Source organism: Mauremys mutica, chromosome 12 (assembly GCF_020497125.1).
Source record: "Mauremys mutica isolate MM-2020 ecotype Southern chromosome 12, ASM2049712v1, whole genome shotgun sequence".
Classification (NCBI taxonomy): domain Eukaryota; kingdom Metazoa; phylum Chordata; order Testudines; family Geoemydidae; genus Mauremys; species Mauremys mutica.
Window position 1 is genome coordinate 5,053,547 of NC_059083.1, and position 11,410 is coordinate 5,064,956.

General features: G+C 62.9%; 1 protein-coding gene across 1 annotated transcript; it reads right to left on the reverse strand.

Moving 5' to 3' along the window:
• Positions 1-210: 210 nt before the first annotated feature.
• LOC123345598 (protein Bouncer-like) lies at positions 211-10,677 on the reverse strand. The gene is made up of 3 exons (XM_044982583.1): positions 10,479-10,677; positions 8,683-8,796; positions 211-434 (listed from the first exon to the last, which is right to left on the reverse strand). Exons 1-3 carry the CDS (start codon positions 10,528-10,530, stop codon positions 226-228), a joined length of 375 nt encoding a protein of 124 aa, XP_044838518.1. The 5' UTR covers positions 10,531-10,677; the 3' UTR covers positions 211-225.
• Between the last annotated feature and the right edge of the window lie 733 nt (positions 10,678-11,410).

Consider the following 11,410-nt stretch of genomic DNA (forward strand, 5'->3'; position numbering starts at 1 on the left):
ACCCCTTCCCCATCCGTCAGGGCCTTTCCCGCTGCCCCATCCCTGGGTTATAACAATTTAAGATGACCAAAAAAAGGCAAAGCAATCCGGGCTAGACTCTGGTCACCAAGCGCCCCTTTAAGAAGCAAGGGGGAGGAGCTATTTAAAGGCAATGGCTAGCTCGATTTTTTTTTGCCCCCCCAACAGAAATGATTTCCTCTTGCCTCCCGGCTTGCGGAGCAGGGATTAGAGGCCCCGGGCGAGCCAGGCCCCCAGCCCGGCCAGGCCTGCGGCCAGGGAGAGCTGGGCCCCGGCGCCCGCGGCCGAGTTGCAGAATTCGCCCTCGCAGCACTCGTAGGAGGTGCTGTAGGTGATGTCGGCGAAGGTCGAGTTGTCGTTGGTGTGGCATTTCCCCTTGTCAACGCAGTTCTTCTTCATGATCAGCTTGTGGCCGGCTGGAGGCAGAGAGCGAGAGAGAGGGAATGAGAGAAGGAGAAAGGAAAAAAGAGAACAAAGAAAGGAGAGAGAGAGAGAATGAGGGAAGGAGACTGGGCCCAAGAGAGAGCGACGGAGCTGGAGAAGGGGGGAAGGGGATGGGGACCGAGCGAGGGGGACGGAGCCCGAGAACAGGGGAATGGGACGGGGACCGAGAGAGAGTGACAGAGCCGGAAAAGGAGGGAAGGGAACAGGGACCGAGAGGGAGCGATGGAGCCGGAGAAGGGGGAACAGGATGGGGACCAAGCGGGAGGGAGCCCCAGGGAGGGGGAAGGCGACGGAGCCGGAGAAGGAGGGAATGGGACAGGGACCGAGCGGGAGGGAGCCCCAGGGAGAGGGAAGGTGATGGAGCCAGAGAAAGAGGGAACGGGACGGGGACCGAACGGGAGGGAGCCCCAGGGAGGGGGAAGGTGATGGAGCCGGAGAAGGAGGGAATGGGACGGGGACCGAGCAGGAGGGAGCCCCAGGGAGGGGGAAGGCGACGGAGCCGGAGAAGGGGGAACGGGACAGGAACTGAGAGGGAGCGACGGGGTTGGAGACGGGGGAACGGGACAGGGACCGACAGAGCGATGGAGCCGGAGAAGGGGGAATGGGACAGGGACCAAGCGGGAGGGAGCCCCAGGGAGGGGGAAGGATCCCAGAGCTAGAGAAGGGGGAACGGGACGGGGACCGAGAGGGAGCGACAGGGCCGGAGAAGGGGGAACAGGACAGGGACCGAGCGGGAGCGACGGGGCTGGAGAAGGGGGGAACAGGACGGGGACTGAGCGGGCGCGACGGAGCCGGAGAAGGGGGAACAGGACAGGGACCGAGCGGGAGGGAGCCCCAGGGAGGGGGAAGGCGATGGAGCCGGAGAAGGGGGAACAGGACAGGGACCGAGAGGGCGCGACAGAGCCGGAGAAGGGGTAACGGGACGGGGACCGAGCGGGAGCGACGGAGCCGGAGAAGGGGGAACGGGACGGGGACCGAGCGGGAGCGACGGAGCCGGAGAAGGGGGAACGGGACGGGGACCGAGCGGGAGCGACGGAGCCGGAGAAGGGGGAACGGGACGGGGACCGAGCGGGAGCGACGGAGCCGGAGAAGGGGGAACGGGACGGGGACCGAGAGGGAGCGACGGAGCCGGAGAAGGGGGAACGGGACGGGGACCGAGCGGGAGCGACGGAGCCGGAGAAGGGGGAACGGGACGGGGACCGAGCGGGAGCGACGGAGCCGGAGAAGGGGGAACGGGACGGGGACCGAGAGGGAGCGACGGAGCCGGAGAAGGGGAACGGGACGGGGACCGAGAGGGAGCGACGGAGCCGGAGAAGGGGGAACGGGACGGGGACCGAGCGGGCGTGACGGAGCCGGAGAAGGGGGAACGGGACGGGGACCGAGCGGGAGCGACGGAGCCGGAGAAGGGGGAACGGGACGGGGACCGAGAGGGAGCGACGGAGCCGGAGAAGGGGGAACGGGACGGGGACCGAGCGGGCGTGACGGGGCTGGAGAAGGGGGGAACAGGACAGGGACCGAGCGGGAGCGACGGAGCCGGAGAAGGGGGAACGGGACGGGGACCGAGCTGGAGGGAGCCCCAGGGAGGGGGAAGGAGCCCGGAGCCACGGGCAGGGCCGTTACCTGCGCGGCCCCGGATGGTGGCGCAGAGCTGGTTGTCCTGGCAGGTGATGGTGGTGGTGTGGCAGGGGATGCCAAATATGGTGAAGTCGCATTTCAGGCACTTCAGGGCCGCGCCTGGGAACAGAGAGCAGGGGTGAGACCCACCAACCCTCCCTCAGCCGGGCACAGGGGGCTGCACCCCTGGGGGCTCCCTGCCCACAGCTGGGCCTGCCCCAGCCCCATGACAGAGCCTCCTGGGGGGAGCCCCAGGGAATGAGCCGGGGAGCTGGGACAGGCAGGAGGGGCTGAGGGGCTGGGGTTGAGGTGGGGGAATAAGGGGCCATGAGTCAGATTAGGGGTGGGTCAGGGGTTCAGGGGATGGGGGTGAGGCTGGGGGGGCTGAGAGAAGGGGGTCAGGGGTGAGGGTGTGGGGAAATGGGGTGGGGTTTAGGGGATGGGGTGAGGCTGGGGGAATGGGGTGTGGGTCGGGGGGCTGAGAGAAGGGGGATCAGGTCGAGGTGAGGGTGGGGAAATGGGGTGTGGGTCGGGGGCTGGGGGGCTGAGAAGGGGGATCAGGTCGAGGTGAGGGTGTGGGGAAATGGGGTGTGGGACCGGGGCTGGGGGGCTGAGAAGGGGGATCAGGTCGAGGTGAGGGTGTGGGGAATGGGGTGTGGGTCAGGGTCTGGGGGGCTGAGAAGGGGGATCAGGTCGAGGTGAGGGTGTGGGGAATGGGGTGTGGGTCAGGGTCTGGGGGGCTGAGAAGGGGGATCAGGTCGAGGTGAGGCTGGGGGAATGGGGTGTGGGTCAGGGGGGCTGAGAGAAGGGGGATCAGGTCGAGGTGAGGGTGTGGGGAAATGGGGTGTGGGTCAGGGGCTGGGGGCTGTGTAGGGGGATCAGGTCGAGGTGAGGGTGTGGGGAATGGGGTGTGGGTCAGGGTCTGGGGGGCTGAGAAGGGGGATCAGGTCGAGGTGAGGGTGTGGGGAATGGGGTGTGGGTCAGGGTCTGGGGGGCTGAGAAGGGGGATCAGGTCGAGGTGAGGCTGGGGGAATGGGGTGTGGGTCAGGGGGGCTGAGAGAAGGGGGATCAGGTCGAGGTGAGGGTGTGGGGAATGGGGTGTGGGTCAGGGGCTGGGAGGCTGAGAAGGGGGATCAGGTTGAGGTGAGGGTGTGGGGAAATGGGGTGTGGGTCAGGGGCTGGGGCTGAGGCCGGGGAGCTGAAGGGAGGGGCTCAGGCCAGGGGCTGAGGGCATAGGGAGATGGGGCTGGGTCGAGGGCTGAGGGTGTAGGGAGACGGGGGGCAGCGTGGGGGGTCGGGGCACGAGGGGCGACTCTCCTGGGACGGGAACCAAGGGAGAAAACTGTTGCGCAGCTAAAAATATTTCTCCTGGGCCGTGAGCGAAGTGGCAGCTGGTCAGGGAGCTTCAGTCCCCCCCCCTCCTGCCCCCCCAGCCGCCCCAACCTGCCTCTCCTGACAGGGGCTATCTGGCTGCCGGCTGATAAGCCGCGGCAGCGAGAGCCTGGCGCTGTTTATCAGAGGGGTCTGGAAACAGGCCACATGTTTAGGGCAGCAAAAAATAACCCCTCTATTCCTACCCCGCTACTCCCCTTCCCCCCGCAGTCCCCATAAAGCTCCATCTGCCACCCCCCAGTGCCCCCGTTACCCCGCTTCCTTCAACCCTCACTTTGTTAGGCAGGATTTCCGGCGGCAGGGGCGTAGCAGTATCACGTGCACATTCACTGAACAGTGGCGCTTAATTTCCAAAAATTCTCTTACAAATAAGAGAGTTTAACTCCGCAAAGCTCAAGGGTGGGAAAAGCTGGAAAGGGCAGAGTTAAGGGGGCATTTCCCACATAACTCTGATCCCCCCAGAGAGATGTCAATAGGAAGGGAGAACAACTGAGTACCTCAACCAGCTCACACAAGAATGGTTCTTGCCACAGCTTGTACTCACATGACCCACTGCGATCCCTGACTGTGGTCTGTGAGTGCCATTGATACAAGGGAGGGCAGAGTTAAGGGGATATTGGGAAGAATCACCTTAATTCTGGCTGCTGTTCGTCCAGTGGTCTGAGTTTTGGGAATTAAACTCTTCCAATCAGGAAGGAGGATAGAGTTTTTAAATTCTCCTTAGCGCAGTGGCTTGGTGTTGAAGCGAGTTACACTCGAAAGGGGGCTCTCTTGAGGAAGGAGGGAATGGAGAAATACAACGCGAGAGCTACCGACCCACACTGGAAAGTGGAGGTGGGGCAAAGATCCGCTGGGTTTCATGGCTCACCGATCCCGACGCAGGTCAGAACGGCCAGACACAGGAGGAGAATTTTGCCCATGGTCGTCTCCTGGCGAGGCGGACACCAGCGGATTATGGAGGCAGGCGGGACCGTCCCAGGGCTCGGGGGCTGGCGGCTGAGTCTGCGTCTGGCTGCGTGGGATCTGTCTGATACCCACAGCTGGGGTGGGAGGGGCAGGTGGGGCATGGACGCAGGGACCCTGATTGGCACAACTTGTAAACACATGGACGTGTGCAGCTGACACAGAGCCTGGGATTAGGTGGAGACGTATTCGTACAGACAAAACACACGCCCACAATCACTCACAATCACTCACACACACCCTGACAGACAGACACAGGGTGTAAAGACACCCGTAGGTAAAACACACACCCCCGTAGCAAACACACAAGCCAAACACACACACTCTCTCTCTCTCTCTCTCTCTCACACACACACACACACACACACACACAGGGTGTAAAGACACCCGTAGGTAAAACACCCATCTCCATAGCTAACACACACACACACAAACCAAACACATACACTCACACTCTCTCTCACACACACACACACCCTGACAGACAGACACAGGGTGTAAAGACACCCGTAGGTAAAACACCCATCTCCATAGCTAACACACACACACACAAACCAAACACATACACTCACTCTCTCTCTCACTCTCTCTCTCTCTCTCTCACACACACACACACACACACACACACACACACCCTGACAGACAGACACAGGGTGTAAAGACACCCGTAGGTAAAACACCCATCTCCATAGCTAACACACACACACACAAACCAAACACATACACTCACACAGTCTCTCTCTCTCTCACACACACACACACACCCCTCGCTGTAGCTAACACACAGACACACACACAGAGCAGACCTTTGTCCCGCCCTGTCGTGCCCCAGCTGAGATGATCTCGTTCATCTGCCCGATCCCAAGAGCAGCAGGCGCTGGGGGAAGCAGGAATTTCCCACACGCCGCGGCTCGGGCGGGACACCCCCCCCCCCTTGGCACCTCACCAGAGAGCCGGGGTGGGGGACATCGGGTGAAACGCGGCCGGTAGCTCGGCGTCCCGAGTCCCTCCCCGCGTGGGCTGGTGTCACTAACGCGAGCGGTGGCCGTTCCCGCGTGGGCTCCATCTCCTCTGCTGGGCTGGCGTTTGTGGGTTTTGTCTCGCTAACACGCTGTGGAACGGGGCTAATCCGCGAACGGGGCAGGGCTGGTTTCTCGTGTGTCCTCGGGGTCCTCCGTGGGATGGTAAAATCTCCACTGCGCCCGATGTGGAGGTGAAGCCCCCTCCGATTAAATACACGGTAAATACACCCCAGTTCTTCCCGCGAGATCGCGCCTACACCCCACATCAGTTTCCTTTCACCAACGCCTGGAAGTTTTACCGCTGTAACTTTCAGTGAGGCACATGTGGGGCGGGGGGTTAACCTCTTTCCTTTGATCACACGCCCGGGGGGTCGAGGTGAGGGGCTGTGATCCCAATCCCCTTCCATCCTTAGAGGTTTTTAAGGCCCGGCTTGACAAAGCCCTGGCTGGGATGATTTAGTTGGGGATTGGTCCTGCTTTGAGCAGGGGGTTGGACTAGATACCTCCTGAGGTCCCTTCCAACCCTGAGATTCTATGATTCTATGAACCCCCAATGCGGACCAGTCAGACCAGTATAAAGGGACCACATGCACTTTGATACTGGTACAGCTGCGTCCAGCGCGGTGATTTGATCATACCAGGCTCGTTAAAGCGATGCGACTTTCCAGAGAACATCATGGGCTAGTTAATTCTCTGTAGGCAGGTGGCGGTGTAGCCATGTCGCTCCCAGGATCTCAGAGACACAAGGGAGGTGAGCGAATCTTTTATGGGACCCACCTTGTCTCTAGTTTCTTCTCTGGGAGCCTGTGACGGGGTGAACTTGCCCTGCACTGGAGAGGAAGGGGTTAAGCCTGCACTCCAGCCAGCGGAAGCCACGCCCCCTCGCCCCTACTGAGCACGCTCCGACTGCGGCTGCAGTATAAAAGGGAGCGGCCCAGCCTCATTGCAGGCTGACCCCCGGCGAGGAAGGACGCACCTCGCTGGCTCCAGCCTGGGAACAGCCAGAACCCCTGAGCGCGGGAGCCAGAGGCACCGGGACCCAGGCGGGCGCACGAGGGAGGTCGGCGCCGCCAGGACCGGTGCTGGCTGAGGAACCCGGAGAGCCCAAGGGCGTCCAGATGGCAGCACTGGGGAATCCGGTAGGAACCAGCCCAGGGGAACTAGGCAGGGGGCCGGTTACAGAACCGGCTCTTGGGCTGGCGTGTTTCGCTCGGCGCCTCGCTGACTCGGTGCCACGTGCACTCACCATTACGGGGCCTTGGCTGGGACCCGGTGGAGAGGGAGGGCCCGGGCCCCCCTACCCCTGCTGCCCTGTGCGGGTGGCAGCTCACCTCCCCGCCTCTGACCATTAGGCCGCAGAGCCCTGCTAAGGAGGGCAGCTTTACTGACGCTGGACACTCGGCCACTCAACTGGGCGAAGGAGGGCAGCCATACAGACTGGTGTCACAGGGCAAGGATATTGACTCCAGCCATTGGGCCATACTGCCCTGAGGCTAAGGGCAGGCAGGCGGACTTAACTGTGGATCCGCGACACCTTTGCCCCACCCCAAAGGGGGACGGGGTGTACTTGACCCACGACACAGAAAACCATCCGGTTGGGCTGAGGTGAGTCCAAGCCAACTGGGAACCGTCGAAAGCGATTGCTTAAAACTGGACCCAGCTGGAGAAACCCCCCAGCCAGCGGGCGCGAATTCAGAGAAAGTGGGACTTCTCTTCCCCTGGGAGTTCGTTGATGTGTCCCAAGCGGCCTGGAGGCCCCGACACCACAGAGAACAACCAACAACAAGCAGATGTTCTTGGAAATGCAGATTCCTGCCTTGACTCTGGTCTCTGAAGAGGGGACAGATTTTTGAAGATTAAACACAACAGCTGCCAGGAGGCACCTAGGGGGGATTTTTCAAAAGCGTCCAGGCGCCCGAGCCCCATTGAAATCAGAGTTAGGGGGATCGGGAACCTGGTGCCCAGCTGCATTTTTAAGCACCCAAATAGCTTTCAATCCCGGGGTATTTCCAGCCAGATAAGCCTGCGGCTGTCAGGCTAACGCATGTCGAGCTGCATCCCTTGCGCGCCTGCACGTTGTGATTCTTATACGCCTAGAGCCGCGGTTCTCGACAGGGATACAAGTCCACCGGGGGGGTAGGCAGAGCTCTTCCAGGGGGACATCAACTCCGCTCGATATTTGCCTAGTTCGACGACAGGCTATAGAAAAATTTCTGGCTCTGTCGCTCTCTCTTGGTCCCTGTCCAACTCAGAGTCACTGCAAACTAAACTTTCATACAGACGGTGACTTGTTAATACTGCCAGGAGCTGGGAACGGGCGACAGGGGCTGGGTCAGTGGATGATTCCCTGGTCTGTTCACTCCCTCTGGGGCACCTGGCACTGGCCACTGTCGGAGACAGGACCCTGGGCTGGACGGACCTTTGGTCTGACCCGGTACGGCCGCTCTTATGTCCTATACACTGAAATGTAGCACGGGGTTTCTATTCCATTTTATTTATTTATAATTACAGGATCAAAGGGAGAAAGTCTCCCCCTGTTCAGTCACAGCGGGGCTGGGGCACTTCTGGATTTTGACGTCAGCACGTCGTTTTTAAGGGAGGTGAAATTTGGGGGCACGCAAGCCAAATCCGCCCCCTGAAAGGGGGGACGGTCGGAGGCGCCGGCCCCGGGGTGCTCCAGGGCCTAATTGCAGAAGTCGCCCTGGCAGCAGGTGTAGGAGGTGGCGTAGGTGACGCCAGCCCAGGTCGCCGTGTCCTGGGTGCTGCATTTCACCTCGTCCAGGCAGTTCTTCCGCACAATCGTCTTGTGACCAGCTGCGGGAAGAGAGAGAGAGAGGGAATGAGAGGAGGAAACAAGAGAACGAAGGAAGGAGGGAGGAACCAAGGGAAAGAGAGAGAACGAAAAAGAGAGAACGAAAGAGAACAGAAGAACGAGAGAGAAAACGAGGGAATAAGAAAAGGAACAAGAGAGTGTGATAAAGCCAGAGAACAAGGGAAGGGGACGGAGACCGAGAGAGAGACATGGAGCCGGAGAACGAGGGAACGGGACAGGGACCGACAGAGTGACAGAGCCGGAGAAGGAGGGAAGGAGACGGAGCCGGAGAAGGAGGGAAGGGGATGGGGACCCAGAGGGAGCGACGGAGCCGGAGGAGGGGGAACGGGACGGGGACCGAGCAGGAGGGTCCCCAGGGAGGGGGAAGGAGCCCGGAGCCGCGGGCAGGGCCGTTACCTGCGTGGCCCCGGACGGTGGCGCAGAGCTGCCCGGCCGGGCAGGTGACCGGGCTGAGCTCACAGGGGGCGTCGAACGCGGTGAAGTCGCATTTCAGGCACTGCAGGGCCGCGCCTGGGAACGGGAGCAGGGGTGAGACCGGGCCCCTCCCCACAGACCCCCCCAGCCGGGCACTGGGGGCTGCTCCCCCGGGGGGTCCCTGCCCACAGCCGGGCCTGCCCCAGCCCCGCGACAGCGCCCCCTGGGGGGATCCCCAGGGAACGAGCCGGGGAGCTGGGACACAGGCAGGGAGGTCTGGGGGGGCAGGAGCAGTTGGGGGGGCTGCGGTTGCGGTGGGGGGAATAAGGGGCCGGGAGTCAGGTCACAGGTGGGTCAGGGGTTAAGGGGATGGGGGTGAGGCTGGGGGGTGAGGGGGGGGAGGTCGGGGGCTGCCCAGGCCTCATGTTGGGGGGGGGGCAGGGAACACAGCCCCCTGCTAGCCCTGCCCTGCCCCCCCAGCTCTGCCGGTGCCCCTCACTCCCGACCCGCAGCCCCTGCCAGCCCAGCCCTGTCCCCCCCAGCTCTGCCGGTGCCCCTCACTCCCGACCCGCAGCCCCTGCCAGCCCAGCCCTGCCCCCCCCCAGCTCTGCCGGTGCCCCTCACTCCCGACCCGCAGCCCCTGCCAGCCCAGCCCTGGGCTCCCCGCCCCCCCCCCACACACACGGACACGTCCTAATAATCTTGGGCCCGGGGGCAAAGTGCGACTCCTCTGGGACGGGAACCAAGGGAGGAAACTGTTGCGCAGCTAAAAATATTCCTCCTGGGCCCTGAGCGAAGTGGCAGCCGGTCGGGGGGGGGGCTCCAGTGCCAGACACGGGGCTGGATGGGCCTTCGGGCTGAGCCGGTCTGGCCGCTCTCATGTTCTTCTCTGGGGAAGAATCCCCTGAACTCCGGCTGCTCCTCGCCCAGTGGCCTGAGCTGGGGAATTAAACTCCCCGGGTCGGGGAGGGGAGCGGAGCCTTTGGGGACAGAGCAGGGAATTTTCGTGGTGTTCTGCACGACTGCTGGGGGCGTGCCTCAGTTTCCCCAGGGCTGCATGGGAGGTGGGGGTTGCTGGTGCAGAGGACCAGGTGTGACCTGGCCCGGCAGTCGGGACCCCAGACAATGGCCGGAGATTGGGGAACCCGGCGAGTGGTGAGCGGAAGAGCTGAGGCGAGAATACAGAAGGGGGGGGCCGAGGGGGCCTGTTATCCGGGACCGAGGCCAAAGGGCTGTTGGGGGGGGGGCGATCGGCTGATCGGCTGGAGGGAGGGGGCTGCTGGACGGGGGACAAGGAGCAGCCGGAGCCCCAGGGGCCGGGGCCGGACCCAGCTGGCCGGGGTGCGACTGGCCTGGCCCGAGCCCCCCGAGACCCGCCTGGGCTGGGTTCGGCTGGCGGAGAGTCCGAGCAGGCTGGGGATCGGGGGGGGGGAGGGTCGATCTCTCTGGGGGGTTCCTGGGGGCCGGGGCGAGGGGACTCCCCGCGGGGCCCACGGCAGAGCCAGGCGCTGGAGGCTCAGAGGTGCAGGCCTGGGGGGCGGCAGGGCCAGAGGGCCTGACCCCGGCGCGATCTTCCCGGGGGGCTCGCGCCGAAGGGGGGCTCCTCCCATGGGGCTGTACGGAGGCCTGGGGGTCCGGGACCCCTTGAAATCCTCCTCAGCGCCGTGGCAGCGAGTTACGCTCGGCTGGGGGGGGGCTCTGGCGAGCAGGGACTGGGGACATACAGGGCGAGCCCCCAGGCGGGGGCGGGGTGAAGACCCCCGGGTTTCGCGGCTCACCCAGGCCGGCGCAGGCCAGAGCGGCCAGGCCCAGGAGCAGAGCTTTGCCCATGGGCGGCTCCAGGCGAGGCGGCTGCCGGGCGGGTTGGGGACGCTCGGGGCCGGCGGCTGAGGCTGCGTCTGGCTGCGTCGCTCTGGCCGACACACACACACGGGCAGGTTGCGTCTGCGTCTGTGTCTGGCTGCGTCGCTCTGGCCGACACACACACACACACGGGCGGGGCCGCGGAGCGACACGTGAACCCGGGGGCCCGACTGACACAAGCTGTAAACGCAGCTGACAGAGCCGGGGGTTAGGCGGAGACGTATTTGTACAGATGGAGCAAACACACACACACACACACACACACAGTCACACACACAGACCCAGCAGGGACGGGGACACACACACAAATACACTCACCCACACATACACATACATACACACTCACACTCCCTCACACACACACTCACACATGCACAAAACAAACACACACACAGCCCTGTCTAGCTGACTCCAATACTAACACACTCACCCACCCCCTGACAGACAGACACAGGGTGTAGAGACACATGGAGGTAAAACACACCCCCCGTAGCTAACACACACCCCAAACACACACAGTAAATGCTGAGACACACATACAAGGTGTAAATGTTAAAATACACTTAAGACACAGTCACACACAAGAGACACACACACAACTACCGACACACAGACTATTCCACTGGGCACAAGCTGCCAACCCTCCCACACACAAGGTGTAAACAGAATCACACAAACACACCTGCGCTGCCAACAGACACACAGGGATCGTAACACACAAACACCCACAAATAGTCTCCCCCGAGCTCTGCTGGTGCCCCTCACTCCCGACCCGCAGCCCCTGCCAGCCCAGCCCTGCCCCCCGCTAACTCTGCCGGTGCCCCTCACTCCCGACCCGCAGCCCCTG